Here is a 24,015-nt window from a genome sequence, read left to right as displayed (position 1 = left end):
TCAGCAGTGGTAACATTTACCAATAAAATCTGGATCATTTCTCCACTGCTGATTAACTGCATGTTGGATTGAAGCAGGTACTTTTCACCAAAATTTTGCTCATCTTCATTATCAGTGTCAATTCCCCCTTTTTTTTTGGCCGAGCCTCCACAATCCTCTGTTCAGGAAATCAAAAGCACATTCTTCAAGCTGCAACTTTCAGGAGTGCAATCAAGCCAAATGCAAAGTAACAGAGGCTAGACTCTAGCTTTCTCAGTCCAGCAAAATCTTCCCAAACCTCTAACTGGATTTTGAAAGACAGTAAAACATACAATTTGAGACTTGGAGGTATTTTAATACATGCGTTTATGGAATCGTGCAGGGATGCTAAGCTCACAAATTTGGCTTGTATTAAGTGGATTTACCTTTAACCTAAAAATGGCAATAAGGAAATTCCAAATTCTGGCTAAACGTCTAACTCATCTAAAAGCATTAATTCTCCATTTTAACAGCCTTATGTTTTTTCTACATTGTGTACTTTTTATCTAAATCAAAACAAAGTACCCGTCACCTCCCACAAGCGTTAAACCTCAATTTAAGCAAGCTGTGGTAGCCAACTCTAAGTAGAGGTAAATGCACCATCCTTGACACAAGGTCATTTTTTCCTGTTCTGACACCTTGGCAACCAAGGATATTTCTAGACCCAAGTACCAACGAACTCTGATTGCATAACACCATTGAATGAAACAATGTCTTTGTAATAATTTGACCAAAAAAAAGACAAAAAATGTAGCAAATTGGTCATCACGCTTTTTGACAGGAATTACATTCAATGACGGCGCCAATTTTTAGCCATGCTGAACAGGCTGTTTGCACTGACTTCAAAACTCATCAATCCATAGGTTGCCATCTTTAAGCATTAGCAACAATGGCTATGGCTTTTCAGTACACTGTGTGAAAATGGTAACACCAAAGCCACAGCCACAAAATAACCAATTTGGATACTGCTGACATCAAATGGTGGACCAGAAAGGATAATGGGATATGTGCAAAGATCTACTGAGCATTCTTGCTTGTGGCTTTTTTGTTGTGGCAGCAGGCTGTAGTGAAATGATGAGTCCCGCAACTTCAATAGTCAACTGGCTGATACCTTCTTTTTCACACGAAGTGTTGCATGAGATAGCAAATTATTGCATATAACTCTGCACATCCAATGCACCAAAAACATTTAAAGATCATGTCCCGAATTCATGCTCATGTGAAAAATCCAAATCACATACTCCGCTCTTTCAACTGCTTGAAAGTGGAGGAGGGGAGGCAAACCAAACGAAATGCTTGATTAGATTATGGGGCATGCTGGTCTGAATGCGAGAACATGGGAGAAGGAATGTGATCATGTACGATGATGTGCATTTCATGAGTCCATGACCTGCGTGGAATGCAACAGGAACCAGGTGGGAAAGGGAGAGGAAAATTACCAATCAGATTGTGTTAAGGGTTCACCTCTGTATTTTGAAGTTGAAACAAAAAAGTTAATCTTGGGTGGGGAATGCTCAGGGGAAGAAGCATGAGTTTCAAGGCTGACTTTTTTGGGGGGTCTCAATGGGTGTGAACTAAGGCACGTTCAGACCAAATATTTGGGGGGGGTGGCAGTGGGGTGGGACAACATAAAGGAGGAAAGGCACCACCACCCCTCCCCCCCAAAAAAGAGAGCATCTTCATGGTTTTCTCAGTGAAGACTACATTTAGGGACTCTTTTAAATGCTTTGAGGAAGAAAGGAAATGAAGTTATCACTAACAAATCTCCCTTGTCATTTTTTTTTCAAGAAAAAGAAAATCTGATGTGCAATGCAGATAAAGGAACAATTTGAACCTTGATGTAACTTATAAGCCTTTCAACCACACAATACTTGTCACTGTAATGAGGGGAGGGCAAACGTAAACCAGCCAATGTAGAATGATACATGTAAATTGATACTTAAATGCAAGAAAAAGATGCATATTCTTTTTAGAATAAAGAGCAATGCTCCCTGCATTTATGGATCATCTCTGAAACCAAAATGGCTTGATATTGGCTGTAAAAGGACAAAAGACCATGTGCTTTCATTTCATGATGCAGCATGGGCCCAATTTCACGGCACTGATTAGCAGGTAGCAGAAAAGTTGTGCTAACTTTAGCAGAAAAATGTGCTAACTTTAAGCACTATTTCATGGTTGTGCTTGGCGTGGTTTGGCTAAAGCTTGAGCATGCATAGAGATTTCTATTGTTACATCACTAACTTTAAGCAAATTTTCCTCTTGGAGACCGTAAGCAACCTACTGGTTACAGTCTCCATGAATACGTGGAGCCTCTGCAAGCGTGAAATCATGTGCTAAGCAGCACTGTGAAATTGGGCCCTGATATCTGGCCTTTTATGGACAGCCCCCTCTAGTGTCAAGTGCTGGTGTACAGTTTTCCTATGCAGTGGTAGATGCTCGTGCCTTCTGATTGTGTTAAGCCTGGTTTCCAAACTGACATAAAGAGAAGCAGACAGCATCAGTGAACAGTCTACACAGATGTGGTGTCATATGGAAACACTTTACATCACGACCAATGCAAAAAGTTGAAAAATCTGATAGTGTTCAAGTTTGCTAACTGTCTGTATCTGAGAACCTCAAAGTTGGCCAGTTTCCTCCAAAGAAATTAAACTCATTTTGTGAACAAATAGCTGACAATAAACATATCTCAAACTGAAGTACTGATTTAGCATCAAAAAATGACATAACTGCCTTCAAAGGCATTCATGCAGAATTTTTTGTGGAGTTTCAGAGGCCATTTTGTTCTCATTATTTTGTGGAATGATATCAAACACCGTCTTTTTCTGTGTCTTGACATGTTGCGTACCTGTAAGCGTTCATTATGACTATATGGAAACCAGGCTACATTTTTAAAAAAATCTGACAGGGTTCAGAGCTGTTAGCATGTTGCACTGTGCAGTCTCTGATGTTGTGGTTTTTACAATGAAAAGGTATTACAGCCGTGTCTCCATCTGATGAATGTAGAAGCAAGAAAATAAAGGCATCAAACTAAATATAAATGGCTAATGAGGAGCAGTGCTGAACCTGTGCACAGCGTTTCTCAAGCTTTGCATAAAGTAAAATGTCCTCCACATGTCATTTCAGAGCGCCCTCTATAGATCCAGATTCTAAGTTGGAAAATAATCCTCTACAGTCTATCGGTTCTATTTACTCTAAAAGACTGTTAAACCAGTGTTAAAAATTTGACTTCTAAATCAAAACACCATTCACTATCGGAACTAGGCTCTACAAAAAAATGCACATCATTAGAAAAAGATTTCTCACTTTAAAAGCAACCACTAATCGTACTGTTGAATACTATCGGCAAACAAGCATTACAAGATGCAAGATCCTTTGTGCTAATACAGTCAAAGAGTTTGGGTAACCCCTTGTTTTGACCTGATTGAAATCACAATCACAAGTGACCAGCGATCTATCTGCATGCCAAACTTTTGTTATCTAAGCTGCCAATGTTGCAAAGTGGTTTCTCCTAAGAGCACCATACATCTTCTGGATACTTGCAAATGCAATGCAAAAGATGGTTTGTGCTCACATATATGTAAGGTATGTAAGTACTGTACATATCCCACAAGTCTCTTTGATGCACTGTCTCTAATGTTGGGTATGCCCAAAGCAGACACTGATTGTCTGTGTCTATGGCTGTTCACCAAGGCAAGTTAATGGCAAGCACAGGAGCCATAGCCCATAAAAGCCCAATTCAGACAAAATCTGACATCAAAGATGGCACATTGCAAAGGATTGTGAGAAATGTCCCATAGAGTAAAAAGGACCAATCAATGGAATGAGAGCAGCCAACTGGTTATATTTTGAGACAAAAATGGGGCGCATGATGGCAACTTAGCACTTGTGCTCAAGCTATGATCATGATGCTTTATGTCAACTGATGTATACAGTAAGCGGCTACAAGGCAAGAATTCCGCTGACATCATACCTAAAATGTGCATGTATGGAGGCGGAGTCAACACAATTCCTATCACAAGAAAAATGAGAAGAGTCAACAAGATTAGTCAAAGCTTTCTTCAGTCATTTTCTGCTGATTGAGTGAAGATCAACTGAATCTGGTTGAACCATATATATAAATTTAAAGTTCCCAAACAAAAGGAACAGATCTATTTTACAATAAACAGGTGTACTGTCATTTTAACTGTAACAGTTTTTTGTACATGCCTTAATAAGACAGCTCCTAACAGCTTTCCAAAAGGCCAATCCCCCTCCATCAATTTACACTACGAAAATAGCAGTGCAGTTTTCTTGGTCAAAGATGCACAATGCCATTTAACATTTGGGGAAGACTGCAGTAGCATGGAATTAGCACCAGAGAGTACATTGCCTCCTGATCAAATGCAGGTTATGAGTTTCAACACTGGTTCTTTACCGCTGAGTGGAGAAACCTTTTGCACCCACCCATCCCCCAAAATCCTTTCTTCCACTACATCAGAAATATAAAGGCTGGCATTTGTGGAAACAAAATACTCCAAAATTTGCTGAGCTTGGGTTAGGGTCATCTGTAATATCCAAAAACCTGCTCAAACCACTTATCACTGTTACATGACTTTACAAAAAATGATTTGAAAATGCTGTTCAATTAAGCCCTGGACAATGCTATCTGTAGAAGGACCCATAGTTTGGATCTAAAAAACCCTGATTCAAATTTACTGAGCATCACATGCAGTTGTCAAAAAATATATTGATCCTTCTTATTTGTGGTGTGCTCCAACAAAATGAGACGGGCTCAAAATCAAGTTTCCTAATGTCAATAATACTGGAGCAGATGAATCACCAGGCCAGGATCAGGGCACGGGGGTGGAAAAAACCTTCTCTGAGACAAAAAAGGAAAAAAAGGGTGGAAAATAATAAAATACCTAAAGTACGCACACCAATACCACTGTAAACAATGTAAGTCACATGTAATGTTTCATGGTTTCTGCTTGTCCACAAAAATGAGACATTAAAAAAGTCCCCCCCCCAAAAAAAATTCCTGGATCCACCCTTGATCACTTTACATTTACAACACTGCTGCTGCTGTCAGTTACATTCTTGAAATGTTGGAAAACCTTGCAGTATTCAAGATCTAAGCACTTCGTATCTTAATTGAAAGAAAACAGTAGCCTCAATACCTGGGGACCTTAGTCTCACTTTCTGGACACAGGTCACACTGAGATGGCAGTAAATGGACAGACATGTATTGAATTTGACGCTTATTAAATTTAGGTTGGCCAACACCGCTTGCAATCTGCTTTTACTCGGTATTAAAACCAGTCATTTCTGGTTGGCCTGTTCTGATGGGTAATAAATGCCACTGGTTAGAGTTCATAATACTGATAGTCCTGACCCCAAAATAACAAGGAAATTTTATGGCCTTTGAAAAAATCCCCCAAAAAGTCACGGTCAGTCTAGTATAACTGACCATCAGTAAATATAACGACCATTTTGTAAGTCTGAAATTGTCTCCTGCAATGAGCAGGAAGTCATTTGTCAAGGAATTAAATTGCTGGGTAATAACCTATTTGGTGCCACATGCGTGTAGTCTACGTACATGTATAGATATTTCAGATAAAGAACATCACTCTACATGTGGAAAGCATGACACAATATCCTGATCTAGAATTAGCTGTGTGAAAAAAATAAGATTTGAATGAGTTCAGATGATAAATGATTGGTTACAAGCACACAGGTCACTCGCAAATAGAAAAAAAATTGAGAGTGACAAAAGCTTTTTTTTTTACATTTCAAAAAAGAAAATGCTCTTCACAGTACAGGTAACTTGAGAGTTTTTAAGGTTGAGATAATAGCACTATGTAAAAATCAATGTTAACTTTGATGAATATTATCTTTGCAGGCTTTTTCTCTTCCTTTGGTAACTGCTGGGTAAATATACATGGAATATTTTTTAGCCTTTTTCCCTGTCAAAACATTGTGGCTAATCAATACTTTGTTAAAAGTCCCCCCCCCCCGAATCCCAGTGAGAGAGGAAACTGACAGTCATTCCCACTTCTCATTTGGCAATTATTCATGCAGTGTTGGCATGTACTGGCCAATTCGGAATAAAAAAAAATTAGCTTGCTGATCACGTCTTGCCCTGACAGGCCTGGCGGAAGATGACAAGATGAGATGATGTGTTAAAAATTGTATAATTGGCTGACAGGGCAGCGTGTACTTCTTGGTGCGCTGAGGAGAGTGTGACTTCCCACGCTGCCTGAACATCTGAGAGTATGATGTGCAATGGGGGGGTGGGCATTTAAAGTGATGCCGATGGGAACTGGCAGCCCAACAACGATGGGAAAGGAAAAAAGACATCACAAAATATAATCCTTCTTCTATCTGTCATTTCTCCTCGGGTGCTTTCTGAGCTCTTTTTAGGATGGTGCGATGGGGAGGAGGTTGAGGTTAAAAGCTGACAGTCAAAATTGAACCTTCCTACTTTGCATAAATGCATGTTGATATGTTCAAAGAGACATCAACTTGGTGTTAATCATCCATTTGATATGTCACTCTCTAACGTATCAAAGATCCCTCAGCAGATACAAAGTGTTGTCACTCGGGAAATAATTACGATCATTTCACATGGTAACTGCTAACCACTCTTCCATCAAACAGTTTTGAGTGATTTCCCAATGATAATAATGCCTTCTTCTGTGAGATCACTTGTAGGAAAAAATCTGTGACATTTCTAGACAGAGACAATATACATAGAATTACTCAAGGTATACTGATGGTTATTAGGGATGTTTAAGAGCACCCCCCCAGGTCATTCAGCTCATAATATGAAAGAAAAAAAATATATTAGGCATAACAACACAGACATCGAACTATTTTTATTCTGTTTGGTTAATACTGCAAAATTTGTACCCACCAAAACAAGGATACTTAAAAAAAAGAACTGTTCCTCATTACACATTTGGTCATTTGACAGTAATGACTCCTTGTTGTTCCAAGAAATGTTCATATCACCAAATCTACAGTGTCAAATCTAGTGTCAATTGGAAGGTTTCTTGGAAAAGTAAAAACTTTCCATTTAGACTAAGTTAATGGTATGCCATCTCTCAACCACTGAATTTGAAAATGATGAAAACAAATGGAAACATTAACCACACTCTGTAAAAATGGCATAGCATCAATGTTGCATCTGTACTCTTTATTCTTGAGAATACAAGTACATGCATCTGTCTAAATGACATCTCAACGCTTGAAAACTTTCTGAAACAACTGGAGAAGTCAATACTTCCATTATTATCCAGACACCCTAAATAGCCCCTCATGTGTTGCCACACTTAATGACGAGACTAATAAACATCTCTTCATTGAGCACACATACTGTGTGTAAAAAATTCCACCGAGTACCGAGGAAATGTGATATCTGCTAAGGATCTCTCAGATGATATGCCTTGCATTCATGTATTCAATCACATCTTCAATCCACTCAGTATTTTCCGATGATCTCCTCAGACACAAAGTGCAGTCACACTGCGACTCAACCTCATGGCACCAAGACCAACCCATTACAATACTGAATCAAATATGATTGATGCCAACTTTAAATGAGAAAATTAACTGTATGTACGTTACCAGAAGTAAATGTCTACAGCAGGATTTCTGCAACCCTGAGAAATGTAGGGGAAGTATTTTCACCCTTTGACCTTCAAACGTGGGGTGTTTACAAAGGCATATATTTCACATCCCATCATTTCCAAATACTGCAGTTTCAGTTTCCTTTCGTCCCTCAGCTGATGACAAAAAGAATCATGAGCACAATATTCAGAAAAGAAAATAACACGCTGTAAGATTCCACAATTTTCATTCAATAGTTATCAAGGAACACTCAGCAAATTCTGTGAAAAGAATAATGATGACAACAAACATTTCAAATCCAAGGGGGGACAACAAATTAGATTGTGACCGAAAAAGAAAAAAACAAATTTCATCAAGACTGGACTCTGAGCCAAAATCCAAATGTCACATGGAAGACAAAATAGTATGTGGCTGCCTCTGACAAACATGCAAAGCACAATGACCTGATGAGTATGACTTCGGTTTATAGTGAGTTGCTGCTAATGTGAAGAGAACAATACAAGTACATTTGTATTTTTGATTTTAGACTAGCTTTAAGTTTACACACCCCATCTGAAACATACACTGTACATACTTCTTGTCCCAACAAGAATAAACACTTTCAAGACTCACACTGCAGTGAGGGATTGGATAACAAACAAGCCATGCATTTTTATGCATGAACCTAGGGGGGGGGACTTGAACCAGTCAACCATCGATCAACAATTTACCTCAGAATACTGATATGTAAGTACCTGCTCATAAGGTCACAGATAAGATGCAGAGTATACAACACACATTTTGAGTAAACACTACTTTTTTTTATAAGCTTAGAAAAAAAGCACCATTCACAATACACAACCTTGTTGAAGGGGCACTAGTCAATGCAGGCTGAAAACTGAACACGATTGGTCAATGCAGGATGGATGAGCTTTGAATCTAATTCTGATTGGTCAGTACTAGCTTATTGACATTCATGCTCTTTGTCTGAGACAAAAATTAATACTCAAAGAAAGAATTCCTCAATTTTTCTTTCTCTAATATGCTTTAATCTTTGGTATCTGTGATAAAACTTCATCACACATCTTCAATGCTACAGTATGAAAAGAGAACGGCTTGAATTGAGGAGGGTACGGATTGTTATTTTGCAAGTACACTTCTTCCCTAGGACTGTACATAAAATGCATTAATTGCTTGTTTCAATGTTTGTCATCCAACCTGTTGATGCATTGCATGTACCAAAAGGTTACACTGCTCCCCACAAGTGGTAGGAAGTTCAACATCACACACTGAGAACAATTTGTGTCAGAAATTTTGAGGTTTCGTCTTCAGCTGGAAAAAAATGCAAAGTGACCAGACCCCCTAAAAAGCATGGAGCTCTATCAACACTTATCTAAATTTTAATATACTTCCCATCATTAATCACAAGCGGCTGAAGCAAAAACAGTGCTAGGGATCATGTTGTCAAAGACTTGTCTGTGTTGTTTATTCTCCCAAAAATCCATTACAATCCATTCCTTTCTCTTTTCTCGAGAAAAGGAAAAAAGAAGTGATCAGAAAGCTTTTTTAATTTGACGTCCACTTCCCCTATGATCAATATGGCGGTCCGACTGCCTTTGAGCACAGCTAAACTCCACCTGCCATGCTTGGCTTCATCGACAAGGATCCTGATATTGACTCCCCTATGGCTGTTTTCTCCCCTGATCCAAGCCTCCCTGGATTGATCGGTTAGGGGAGGAAAGCCTATCACAAAGGCGATGGATTACACTGGAGTAGAGTCTGTGTGAGGCAGGTTTATTATTAGGACATACCGAGAAAGGGGACTGGAATGCAGTCACGATGCACTGCACTTTCCGCTATTATTTTCCACAGATATTTTGGGACATGACTTGAGGTGCAGAAGAAAGAAGAGGATTGTTTCAGTTATTCATGTAGACAGCACCTTCTGAAATTCCCATGAGGCTCTAAACAGGTGGAAATGAAAAGGACATTTCAAGTTTTTCTAATTTTTTCTTCTTCTTTTTTCTTTCCATGCACATTTCTCAAAGAACAGTTGCTTTTGGTAATTTATATAAGGCTTTGTTTGGATGCTTGACATCAGAGAAGGCACATTATGTTATACCGGTACAGATGCCACTGTCATTTGTAGACTTACATTCCTCAGTGTACCAGTATACCCTAACCTCCAAACACTGTCCTCTCCATCAAGAATCCTCAAACTGTGTAAAGGTTTCAAGCATTTACACTTTAAGAACTAAATTCCTGTAGCATATAAGTCCAAATGAAAGATAACCATGCTCTTTTTCAATGGAGGCAATGCCATGTGACTGGCGTCCATGACACCTGACAATTTACCAGTGCTTAGCTCAGTTCTACTCCAGCTGGTCTGTACTCTTTCGTGCAGTTCAGAAACACCAACACAGCATGGTTACAACCAACCAACCAACCATACTATATTTGCAGCAGCTACCCACTGGAAGATTAAATAGATACATATCACTGATAGTAAGGGACAAATTCCTACAACTTCTGGGAAATCTCCAGGCTGGGTGCCACATGCAGAGTCTTTGAACTTGTACACAGATCAGAGGGCCAATGTCATGGTGCTTAACTTTAATTTTATTATAGCTGTGCCAACTTCATGAGCATTAACGGAAAAAAAATCCTCCCATCCAAGTCCCACACGATGACTATACAGGAATTTCTACTGCTGCCTAACTTTTCTCAGACCTATTGTGTAACCTGCGTTATGAAGTTCTGCAACCTAGTTGTTGGTAGAGTAGACTTGCGACAGTGTGGCAATATGGAGATTTCTGTGGCATTTTCATTTTATAAACAAATTCTCTGACTGGAGTTGGTAAACTCCACATTGTTCTCACTGTTGTGTGATTATTGCCCTGTAAAATGGGGAGGCTTTCTTTGCTGAAAATCATATTCTTTGGTGACATGAAATGGGGCACTGGTTCTCACTGTGTGGGGTTACTTATTGTACATGTATTTAAGTGGGAAATAAAATTAGCAGCAGCAACCAAACCTAGAAACAAACAAAATCAATCCCCTTGCAAACATGAAACACACTGTCATACATGTACGTATGTACATGTATATTGGCTAATGACCCTTGCTTCAGGCAAATCTCATGACTTATTGTGGGCACCTTGTGTGTTTGTACACATTTTGTTTGTACATCAAATCACTGTGCACTTCAAACGTAACTCCACTTAATTAGCTGCCACTGGATTTCATTTTTCAGAAACAGGAAGTATGGGACAAAGTGTTTTTTACATACCAGAAGGTCTACAAAGCCTTTTGAAGTTTTCCCTGATTTTTTTTTAATCCTGACTTTAAATGGCAGCAACATTTTGTCTGACCTATATGAAAAAAAATCCTTGTATATTAAGAGTACGTTTTAGTTTTATTGATATCTTTTTGACTTTAACTGATCTTGACAGGCAAAAGACAGCTGCAAGATATTGTGTGGGTGTTTTAAAAGGAATTGTTTTTCAGGATTGAAGTGCCTTTTTAGAACTACTTTCTCAGTTCTTTTCCATATGATAGCTAGCATTTTACAGCCAATTTTCTCAGAAGACCTTCAGATCGGATTACGGATTAGATTTTAAAAAAGGACAAAAAAAGAGTAAACTAAAGAAAACAGAATCACGACTCATCCGTGCTCTGGGAATAAACGCACTCGTGTAGGTAAATCAACCACATGACCCTTTTCTTTGCTGCTCTCTCATTCCGGTCAGAAACCTGCAGCAAACTGAATTCAGATACGATCCTGTACTTGTTTGAACAAAAAAGCATATCACTCTTTTTAGGGGCAAATATCCTTCAACAGCATAATGTGCAAGGTTGTTGATGCCCCTAGTTTGGGGCTTTTGCACACTTTGCTCAAGTGCAATCTTTCCCCAACCGCTGATACCAGAGTTATTCAAAGTTATGGCACCGGTAGGCCTATGTGGGACATTTTAAAATAGGGGTTGGAGAAATCTGAAAAAGATTGGGCTGCTGAAGTGAATGAATGTAAGAGCCAACTGGGGTGTAAAAAGACGGTCAAAAGCATGTTTGGTTTTTAGCATTAGAATAGCCAATTGGTCAACACAAAACATGTGTACTCACGTGGAATATGTATTTTTTCATTGTCGTCGGCTAGCACTGGGCAAGATGAACTAAATCTTGACAAAGATTCCCTTCTTGCATCCTGAAGTGGGGAGGAAAATAAAAATGAAACAGATCAAACATAAAAGGGATATTTTGCAATATTATGTGTCTTCCAGAATGCATTTTAGGAAAGGTGAATTTTACTTAACAACTGCGAATAAGATACATATTAAGTGTAGGCTGATTGTCAGCCACTCCAATATTCCTGAGTGTCTTCCACATTCCAGCTGTGTCTCTGCCTTTGGTTTCATGCTTGATTTCTTGAGGTCACTCTTCAAGATGAGCCTCAGGCTCCATGTAGTTCCATTTTTCAGTGCAGATAAGATAAACTATCTTTGAGGTGAAGCCAAGTTAGGGGCATTTTCATCCAGAGCTGGGGTACTTGTACTCAAGTACAACTGAAGTACTAGTACGAGCAAATACTTTGTGCAGACTCAATTCTTTATGGACTCTGAGTACTCTGTACTCGGGTTTGAGAATTCACTGAGCCAAGGCAGAGAAACAACTGAGATTTGGGATAGGAAGGAGAAGGAGTGGGCAAGTCAGTCTGATCACAGCTCCAATATGTCGCACAGATTGCGAGTCGGAGAACATATAGCACATTTTTCCCCAGCACAGATATTTGGTGCTCCTAAGGGGTTTGTTGGGAAAATTCCAAAGCTTGCAGTTTTACAGCAATGAGGGATAGAAGTTCAAAGTAAGCACAGTTTAAAGTCATCTTCACAATTCTATGCGTATCAACAATAAAACATTTAGGGAAGCTCTTACCTCCAATTTTGAATCTAAGAGAAATCTAGCAGTTTTGAAGTACAGTACATGTATGTGTATTTCCCCAATTGCTATATGTTGAGGGGCTTAGCTTAAAAATGTTGGGTTTTCATTTGCAGTTACCCTGGTGTGAACTGAACAGGGCCAAAGGAAAGTCCCTACAGATCTATACCAGTGATAAACACCACTCAAAGGTCTACACAAAAAACCAGACAATGGATATATCCCAATGCTCCCATTCAGAGAAACATTAATGCAGGGGGTTTTAACCTATTAACCTTGGGGATTATGAATTTGTCAACACTATGTGCCTCCCTTACCCTTTCCAAGATAAATGCTCAGTGAACTTCCTGAAATGGTCAGCTCACACGTTATAATGAATGAAAATTAAAGCAACTGAATACTGTTTATGATGATTTGTAAACATCACTTTGTGCATTGGGATTGTTTGCAACAAGGAACATTTCACTAGATTTAGGTCACATGGAACAGTTGTTTGGAGGAAAATATTCCTAGTTCTCTATTAGAGTAAAATCGGATTTAGTAACAAAGGATTCAGTTTTTTTTTAATTTTAAAGGTCAAATTCATCAAAATGTAAACTGTTGCTTCAAAAATTGGCCAATTTGATTTATTTGTATTGTTGAGGTCAATAAATGACATTTACACCTGTAGGTGTTTCAAAAAGGAGTGTACGCTGTACATTGTTTTAACGTTAAACCTACAGATAAACTTCACTTTGTAACTAACTAATGTTGTTTTTCTTAATTTTAGAAGATCAGAAATCCTTAGATCTCAAAACCATGATACTGGCATGTGCTTCTAGCTGTGCAAATAGGAAGCTGCTTGGAAACTACGAAGTTATCTTCTAAAAAAAATACACAAACTTTATCAATGTATATTCTCCCTTTTATATTCCTTATCAAAGAAAGTCAAGCACACAGACAGAATTTGAAATCAATTGTGGGGAAAATTTGAAACAAATCCGATCCAGTGTTCATTGATGTAACCCTATCTAATCTGACCAGAGAAGCTGATAGCATCTGGGACTGTTATCCTATCTGGCAGCCTGTCCAAATACCGAACAGTGCGCAGCACTCCCATGATGCTGTCATCTCAGCATCCCACAGAAATCATGGGATGAGATTTCAGTTAATGCCAATATCTCTCCCCCCATCTCCCTCCCCGCTGAGCTGTGCAAGTGCAGAGTTTCTTGAGTTTCCTTGAGAGGGCCCTGTCCGCTGCTGTGCATGCTAGCAACGCTGGCTATGTCCGCATCTCGGACACTAATTGCTACCCTTTTCTATCCATGATTGGAATGGATTTCTTTTTGTCTCATGTGGAGTATGCGCCATCCCCCCCTTTTTTTCCTCAGGTTATATACCAATCTTTAAAAAAGGGGGCATAAATCCCCTGCTAACTCACTGGAGAATTTCAATGACTACGGCTGCCTAGCAACCATGCCGGTCTTCACATCTCGACAGCTGGCATGGTGCAATAATCATAAATAGGGAGATTCAGCCAAGCTACTATCTTCACAATTCTGCATCTTCAGAATGGCACACACGCATGAATGAATTTTCTATTCTTGCAACATTTCAGTTTGAGTGAGCAACTGTACACTGCACGTGGATCAGAGGCCGTCTCCGAAACGGGTTCCAGGGCTACGGCTAGGTCTATTGTCCACGCATCTCTGCACATTTCCAATGGAGGGAAGACCTAGATCTAGCTCTAGACAACAGATTTGGATGCAGCCCGAGCTGCACTTCTTGAGCTCTCCAAAACTTGGCAAAGTTTTCGGCAACTACAAGTTCATGTAGTAAATGCCTGTAGAGAGAGACAACCTACACTGTACATGTACATGCTGCAGCCATCTGGGAAGATTGGCCTTTCAATAAATGTACAGCAGATTGTGCCATTGGCCAGTAAGGTATTTTGATATTTACTCAACACAATTATCTAAATGTGCAGTCAGACAACAGATAAATACTAAGTGCTATAAAATGTCCTTGGCAAAAATTCTTGCAGTACGAAGTTCTCAGCTTCTTGTACATATGCAACAAAATGTAACACTGTGAATGCCAGTAAATGAGAACCATGACAATATACCAATACATGTAATAAAACAGATTACAGCTCATTTTGTTTTTTGATGACTGCATGTTAGTCAGAAATCTACAAATGCAGCAGTCAAATTTCTAAAGTTATTTCTTTTCTTTCAGAAACTTTGTTACATGTGCACATGTAGATTTCTCATTTCTGGATCTAGACAAAATGAAAAGATGTCATTCTTTAGGCTTTACAGTGGATGTCGTTTTGAGTTCACATGGCACTTAAACTAGCAAAAAAACCACACTCAGTGCTGTGGTACTAAATGTCCGGCTGTAACCATTCCCTTTGGCTTTATATCTCATTACACCTCAATATAAGATTGTGTAATTTCATTGGGTTAGACCTGTTCACATGAAGCCTGATATTTTGCAAGTTAATAAACTATGAAAAGAAAATTCGATCAAGGTCAACTAGCAGAATCTTTCTCAAAGGCAGAATTTCACATTTCATTCTAAAATTTGAAGTGCTTCTGCAGATGCTGAATATTTATCTAAGCAGTCCTCCAAAAATCCTTGGCATATTACTTATCTGTGACTACTCTTATTGCGTTGTCCAGGAACGATTGATTCAATTATGTTATTGCACGGAAACCTTGAGACCAAGTCTCAGTGTACGAGATTCCTGTCACAAACTACAAACTACACAAGACCGAGTCAGTTTCATTTTATGACAAAAACACAACAAATCGAGCACTTCATTGCATGCACTATCATTAACACATACATAACTACTGTTTCTGAAATTGGCCAAAAAGAGACAAGTGGGAGCCCATTTTTTGGACATTTTTTCATCCATAAATGGGAAGACAGTTCCATTTTTTTCGTGTTAATTTTGGAAGATGGTCTTGTCCCCTGGTGTATAAAGGTTACAACTTAGGAAAGAAGGGTTTCTTGAAGCCTCTTGAAGTCTATCGTGATTAAGAGCCTAACATAGTGGGGTACTTCAGCAAAAATAGGCAGAGTGAAAAACACAAGAACCTATGTGTAAGACTGTTATTGCATATCAACTGTCACATATTTAACTCAAATTTCACCTTAAGCACAGCTTATTTGTGCGCAGGACCACGTGCAGGTGGATGCAATGTCCCTAGGAACTGCACTTTGTTGATTTACACATGACTATGAAATGCACCTATTATGGTGGCATCACTACCAACAAAATGAATTCTCCCAACCAACATTGCTCTTTTCAACTGACAAAGGGGTGCTTCTGCTCAAGGTGGGTTAAAAGTGCAGGTTCTCAAAGTCCTGACAGTAACTAAGAGGCCTGTACTGAATATTTTGAATATTCAATCGTTTATCGAATAACTGAGTATTATTTTTTTTAATTTAATTATTCGTAATTGCGGTACTACTAAATGAAGATGTACTCCTCTAAACTGTACTATGTGCTCAAGCTTTGCTGAATGATAAATCCTTACTCTACCGAAAAATCACCATACAGCCAAACATTCAAATATCAATTATTCTACCTGACTCAGACTTAATAATGCAAAGAAGTTTGTTCAGATGAAATAAATGAGTAATTTCTTACCAAGAGTATTCCCACGCATTTCTGAATTCTATGAGCAATCCATAGTCCCAGCCCAGCATTCTGCATATTGCCAGCAGAGTGAGGTAAGAAACTGTGCTCAATACACAGGCCAAAACGAGCACATCCTTCACAAGATATGGGCATTTAAAAAAATGAGAAGAAAATTGCTGGGATTTCTCAGTACAACTGGGGACCCCCTTTTTTTTCTCTCTCTAGGCTAATTTCAAACATCCTCTAGGAAAGCCAGGGTTTTAAAGAGCCAAACCCTACGGCTGGGAGGAAGTGTTCAGTTAAGTCAGTAGGCTTTGCACCAAATCCCCCCCCCTTTCAGGAAGCTCCTTGTCCATATTTCAGCTTGGTCATTCTGTCAGCAGCCTTTTTTGCATTCCCCCCCTCACTTTTGGGTTTCCTACATTTGATTCGCATACCCTCTGGCAGCTTATAATAGCCAAATATCCGGAATTGGGTGCAAATGACGACTGAGTGTGTTGCTGACAGGAAGGGAGGGGGGGCTACTGACATGGGAGAAACCACCCTTTTTCAGGCTACTATTGCGTTTTCTAAAATTGCTCACTGAATACCGCCTGACTTGTAAGACATAAACCAAAGAGGACCTCTTCCATCCCTACCACACACATGGACTTCCAACCCTCCTAACATTTAAATTTGAACAACTGTTCCATGAAAGCAACCACACTTATTGCAGTAAGACCTCTGCACTGAATTTTTAAATTTCACATTTTTAATTTGATTATAATTCAGTCAGCAGTTATTGTAATTGATGTTGATGATGATGCTGTGGTTGTTGGGTGTAGCATTGCTGCTCGTTATTTGTCAGTGATTTCGATACACATTCATGTTTAAGGTGTAAGTTATTATTCTTGTGTAAATGTACCCTTTTTTAATTAAGGTCCTTTTACATGTCATAAAATTCTATTTTATTAAGATTAAGATTGTTATTTTGGTTTGTTTGTCTGTCATTCATTACTCAGGTTATCATTTTGTTTCAAACTTCAGTTTAAGGTGTAGCCCATATACATGCATACTCTTTTTGATCCTTAAATGCTGTATCAGTTTTCTGGTCCTTTTATATGCCATAAAATGATGTATCTATCTGTTTTGGTCTTAGGCTATAATGCTAATGTGATTGCTTTATTATTTTTCAAGATGTATTTATGCTTTATTATTGATATTAACTCGGAACAAAATTGTAGAAATTTTTATGGATTAAATTATTTTGTTTTTATTTATTTGGTTAGTTACTGGAAAGTCTCTGAACATCTTTGATGGATTTGGCGCTATAAAAGGTTATTTACTATTATTATTATTACAGTAAAATCTTGATAAGTCGAAGCTCAGGGGAATGGACAAAAAAGTTTGAGTTATCCGACGTTCGAGTTATCGAAAGTTACACACTGCAGTGCACATGCAACCTTATTGGCTTACGGCAGTTGGCCTGCAAGCTGAGTCGAACATGAAGTGGATTTTAGGCTATCCCTACTGTGCAAGTTTTCCTCAAACATCATCATTAAACATGTTTTTATGTGGTACATTAATAAACAATAAACTAATGAAGTTATGTACCCGTACCTGAGTCTGAATTCATTCATTTGCTTGCGTGATCGGGTTGTTACGGCATAACGCAGCGCACAGGCCAGTCGGTGAGGGTTTCCATGCTGGGTTACTAATACATGTACAAAGCGCTTGAGGGTGCATCATTCATGCCTGATTTAGGCTGCATCCGAATCTCTTGTCTAGAGCTAGGTCTTGGTATTCACTCCATTGGAAATGCATGGAGACGCACAGACAATAGATGTAGCCGTAGCTCTGGAAGCCCGTTTCAGACACGGCCTTATTTTACAGTTGCAGTAGATGCCCAGCCAGTGCTTGTCGACGTGACAATAGCAGCCCGTGTGAACATGCTCGGCTCATCAAAGAAAAGTTGTGCGTGTGACAGTAATGACTCATAATGAAGGCAAGCGTTCTTTCATCACTTTTTATTCATCATTCTTCAGTGTTTTTTTTTAATTGGCCTGCCCAAACCTCGAGATAAGCGGCTTTAGTGGTATTGACATTTCGAGTTACGGATAGTTTATTGTACATAAAGGCCTATTCTTTTGTTGGGAATACAGAAAGACGTCAAGGTAAACAGAGTTCCGACTTAATGGGCTTTGTCTAATCGAGATTTTACTGTATTTTTAAAAATTCAGTACGGGATTCAAATCAAACATGACATCACTGTAACTCTTTACATATGAGACAATGAACAAGTTTGGTACAAATGCTACATTGTCACAGCTTGCTTCTTGCAATGTCTTCAAACTCCATGAAGAGTTACAAGTGTTTTATTCTACTTTTTGTGAAATTGCTGAAGTCCAACTGCAATAAAAACAAGTCGACTTAGAAAACTTAAAAAATACATGTACCGTAAGTTCTGCAACACTGGACTCAATATCTTACAGCAGTTCTCATATTTAATATGCAAAAGAAGAAGTGGACAGTCTTACCTCTGTGGTCAGATACTCTTTATTGCTGGCCCGTAACCTTTGAACTTTGGTGTTGAGTAAGTGAAGATGCGCCATGCTCTCTTCTGAAAGTGAGAGGTAAAAACCGGGTTTAACAGCACTGTTTGCAACCAGGCATAGATCCATGTTGTCAGCTACATTTAGTTTGAAGATACATGTATGTCAACCAGTACTAAGATAGCTGGGGTTTTGTCTGCCATGGCCGCAGACACAAAGTGCTGATTCCCAATTCCAGATGCAAAACTTCTATTTTGACCATTTTCAGAGTTCTAATGCCAGTACTGCAACGATCCCCTGGCACAAACAACACTTAGGGTCCCAATCCTCAACGGGCCTTTAAGAAGAAGCTCTGCAGCACTGTAAGACTTCGATCGGACTCTGATGGAAAAAGAAACATCTGTGTACAGTGACCATTCAGTAGGGTACGCGGGAAACATTTCAAGGAATGGTATCCAAGTTATGCATATCCATGGTGGAAAGGACCATTCATTCTGCACCTTATCCACAGATCGTGCATTACATATGAAAACACAAACCAAATCCTACTGAGTGCTGCAAACCTCAGTCAATCCTTCAATGTGCTTTGCACACATAATCTTTCTCAACATGACAATACCAATCCTCGATATTCAGATGACAAGGTGAGTCAATTATGCGAGTATACTTGCACACCAGACTTGGCCGGGGCCAATGTGAGCTCTGTGTGTGAAATATTCCCTCAAGAGGCACACCGGCATGCACTACAATTCCACAAGCAAGTTCACATCAATAAGAGCATAGCTTCATGGCTAGGCTACACTGCGGCGTTCTGCTGCGGGCCACATTTCCTTCACAAGAGACACTAACGAGATTCAAGTGCATGCAGCATCTATCCAAACATTAATTAGTTGGCTCCATATTGGTGATCACTCATCCACTGAATGACAGGAGAATGCATCATCCTCATATCCACATGGTGTTTTTACCTACACGCATCACATATCATCACAGCATTTTTTGCACAAGGCAGGTATTCCTGGTTGCATTCTATTTTCAAACTAGCCACAAGACAGCCACAGACGAATGAAATCCTTCCCCTAACTGAGCACCAAATGGCCAAATGCTGCTTCAGCACAGTGTTTGTGATGATATACACAGCTCCAAATGGGAATGCCACATGTAACTACGAAGCACTACATGTACATGTATAATACAATCAAACGTTGCACTAATTTATCACTATCCAACACTTTACACCATGAGCACAGGTCCCTGACTCCATTCTGTGACAGCCCAAACTTTGAGGCAGTTCCAAGCACATTCCACCACTGTAACAACACAGCACACGACACTCCAGCGCAGCTCCACACAGTAAATTCCTATATTCACTGTATGGCAAACAATGCCCCAGACAGCTCAAATGTGCAAAAGCTGCCAGAGTTGTTCTGACGCACTTCAATCTGCGCATCACCTTGGTACATGAAACAGCTAATAACAGCAGCCCAGCAGAGGCCAATTCAGCTAGCCCGAGTGGCTCCCTTCAATTCTTCCCCTCAGCAGCCTTCATGCTGCTCTTCAAACCTCCACTTTTCTTCCCTTAAAAAAAAATCTGGCACCATTTCAAAAAGCAACCCAGAAAGTGAAGAGGACCGATTACACAATCCTCCAAGGCTAAACAAAATACTGGCTTCATGAATGCATAGGGCATGTGGAGACTCAAGTATTTCACATCATTATCAGATAAACACTGCCATTTACCCCAAGTAATGCTAAACCATCAATACAATGTGATATCTGAACAGAAGGAAACTTCTACATACAGTACATGCATGATGAGACCATTCTACAAGGGACAGTACCATAAAGATGTATAAAACTTTAACTATACAATTTTTTCTGAAACACATGTACATGTAGGTCTACGCTCATTTTTATGAAATAACAGTCCATTTCCTACTGTTATGTTTTATAATCTATTTAACTGAAAGTATTATAGCACAACTTTTGTAAACGTTTTTGTAAATTGTTGTGTTGTGGTTTCTATTTCTGTCTCTGTGTAAACAGCTGCTTTTTAATCTAGTCTGTTTAATGCAGTCATAGATGTTTTGGGCTATCTTGGGTAGGGCTGAAACGATATATCGATAAATTGGTGCAGCGTGATACATTTGTTCACAATACCATATATCGATACAAATTTTTGGTATCGATACTTTCAAACAAACAAATAAATAACACAGCGGCAGTGCATGCACTGAAACAACCAAACAAGATGCAAGAAAAGTGTGAAGTGTAAAATTGAAAACGCGACAAGTTTAAGTCTCACCATGGAGCGGTACTTCGATCAGTTTAGGTGACGCATCAACGATCGATCATGTCCGATTGCAGTGTTTGTATCAAGTTGCAACGTGTCCAGATCAACTCAGCTGCACGCTCATACATATACATGTATGTCATACATGTACTATGTTTGAGTACAACACATACAGTGCGAAAGTGAGTGACGAGCAAAGCCCCGGTATGCAGATGGAGTTTTCATCAAGTAAACTGTACCTTGAGGGCACCCTTTACAGTGCCAGCAGTAATGGACTGGTACCTTTCTTACTTTAAAGGGGTTTTATGTCATAGTCATTCTTGGACCTACAGCATTTTTGCGATGTTACAAGCTGGCTGATAATTTTTTGGCGTGAGAAGTATTTTTTGATGGGACAAAACAAAGTTTTTTTACAACCATTATCGTTTTGCATAGCGTAAGCAAACTTGATAGGAGCAGATCTAGCACCAGTGTACCAGTGATACTATGGAAGCTTCTGGGATTAAGATTTCCCCAACCTTTAGTAATCTTCTGTATGGAAACACTTTGATTTTCTAAAATCAACCGATGACAATGGAGAAAGAAAAGTGGACAAAACAGGCAATGCAGGCACTGTTTTGTTGTTATGAAGTACACTGGTAAATAAGTATTTAGGTTTATATTCATTAAGTAAATGAGAATTAAGTTAATTCATAAAACAACTAGGCCTATCAGTTGTATGAATTTTATAAATTTGATAAAATTACAACTTTCTAAGCTCATGAAGTTTGCTGAAATTTAAATACACTAAAACCGGTATATTTTTTGCTTATTACAGTTGCTTCAGCCCCAAGTCAATTCATTTTGTCATGATTTGATTTGTTCTTATAATTAAGATACATCACGATACATATCTTATTGTTTGGCAGGTATCCTGATACGTATCATATCGTGACTCAGGTGTATCGTTTCAGCCCTGATCTCGGGAAAATAAAATCAACTGTCTACTGTGTTTCACTTTTGTTCCATGTGTGCAGGTTACAACTGATAATTTCTATCCATGGAAATAACTTATACAGCAAAATTTGAAACGGTATAATATTGTCAGCAATTCATGGAACTGATTAAACTGATAAGGATTTTTATGTATAATTTAATGGATATGTGATCAATTAGTTAAATTCAATACGTTTGCTTTTATCCCTGAATTAATTCAGTACATTCTTGAGATGAATAATCATCCCTAAAGATTAATTAATTCCACTCACACTGTACCCTGTACAACTCCGATAGCATTTGCACACAGCTAGTCAGTCCTCATGTAAAGGCAGCATCCCCTATGCCTTATGCACACCTTGAGCCCAATCACAGAGTGGCAGGCCATCATCATCACTGCAGTCTGCCCATTTGGTGACCTTTATTGGGTCAGTGGGTGGACATTCTGACAAGATTCCTGTAGGTGGTTCATGCTGCCTCAGCATGCGTGGACAGCCCCCCTTTAAATGCCAAGGCTCGGTAGTTGGCGGAAGGCAACAGAGTACCTATTACATTCTTAAACGTTTAATTCTGTTTTCATAAGGAGCATTGATTATCGTTGCATGCATTGGTACAAATACATGTACAACGTACCGATGTTCTGTCTCTCTTTTTAGGGAAAAAAATGATCAGTAAAAAAGAAATGGACATTTTTGGTTTGGAAGAACTGTCACACTGACTTTTACATCAACGTTACACAAACACACTGACTTTTACATCAACATTACACCTGTGAAATGAAATAGAGAAGTTAATCAACAAACTTTGTAAATATAAAACTGTACTGAACTGTGACTGAATTGTAAATTCATGAAAATCAGTCAAGTACACATGTAGGTGAAGCAGAATTGGAGGGGAAAAAAGAAAGGTGTAGGCTACTAGTGGTATATTGACAATTGAATGTATAATGAAATAATGTCTGTGAATCAGTAACCACCTTCTAAGCACTACAAACACTGTAAAATTGCATCAGTTCATTCTGCTGGTTGCATTTCATCAGTGACCATCTGTGAGGGTTTAACTACGATATCTCAAAAAGTCCTAGTCATTCAAGCCAATGATAAATAGCACAAACTCTTGAAAACAACCATGCCATTCTCCACAAGGTGCGAACTAAAGGAGGGCATGTGGCATATCTTGATATCTCCAGTTTTTTGGCAGATGGCCATTCTGTAATTAAAGTTTTGTCCTGAATAAACTCCCTCTCTAATCCCAGAAAGTCCTATTGGATTGGCTAGTCACACAGAGCGACTATCTTCCAATATGGCTAAAATGATGCAATTTCAGCAAATCTGTACAACATCCATCTTAACAAAGTCCCCAAGTCCCACGGAACACTTGATGCCTGCAGTGTTAATCGTCATGTTCAAAGCTCTCAAATCACAGCATTACATGTGCACTCTGGATTTAGTAGTCAATGTCTTCTAAAAAATTAATCACCCAAAGATTAACGTTCTATAAAAGCATCATTCCTGAGAGCTCCAACAATCTCTTTGCTGAGGGATCTTTTATAATCTTCACAATAAAATTTTGCCAGACAGAATAATTTCCATTTTTGGTATTATTTAATTATTTCACGCAACTAAAACTTTCTATCAAAGTACTTTTGAGTGCTAAAACATGCAGACTTTGCTCTCTGGTGTTTAACCAATAAAATTTGTTTTCTTGCTTCCTTTCAAGAACTCTTGTTTATGAAACATCTTACAGACTTTAGAAACTCACTCTGTGGAATCTGGTCACTAATACAAAATTCTTATGTATACACATGTCATCTACATAAAATGTGTTCCATTGCTCCTGATAAAAAGACTACAGGTATATTTCAAGCACCATGGCCAGTCTAAAAAAACTCACGAGTGCATTTGATGCCTGCATCTCAATAGCCCATGTTAATGGTTTTTAAGTTTTATGCTACTGAACTCACTTTGCGACGAAGTGATATGGTATTCTCAAAACAATTTGGTTTCCTGTTTACCAAATCCTGTTTAATCGACTATTGGCCATAA

General features: G+C 38.8%; 1 protein-coding gene across 13 annotated transcripts in view; it reads right to left on the bottom strand.

Annotated features, from left to right (window-relative positions):
* The window catches only part of LOC110977278 (rho guanine nucleotide exchange factor 28-like), a 132,995-nt gene that overhangs the window by 54,339 nt on the left and 54,641 nt on the right, over window positions 1-24,015 (bottom strand). For 12 of the 13 annotated variants that reach the window (XM_087137040.1, XM_087137044.1, XM_087137047.1 and 9 more), the window contains 3 exons: window positions 18,688-18,770; window positions 11,728-11,809; window positions 3,989-4,027 (listed from right to left, as the gene is read on the bottom strand). In XM_087137040.1, the coding sequence (XP_086993166.1) occupies window positions 3,989-4,027; window positions 11,728-11,809; window positions 18,688-18,770 (204 nt within the window). The remainder of the gene's footprint in view (window positions 1-3,988; window positions 4,028-11,727; window positions 11,810-18,687; window positions 18,771-24,015) is intronic. The other variant, XM_087137043.1, reaches the window with a different exon arrangement.

This window comes from Acanthaster planci, linkage group LG05, assembly GCF_054643075.1.
Source record: "Acanthaster planci isolate LZ-2023a linkage group LG05, COTS_SCS, whole genome shotgun sequence".
NCBI classification, from domain to species: domain Eukaryota; kingdom Metazoa; phylum Echinodermata; class Asteroidea; order Valvatida; family Acanthasteridae; genus Acanthaster; species Acanthaster planci.
Note: the sequence above shows the minus strand (reverse complement) of the source record. Positions and strands in the feature narration are given on the sequence as shown.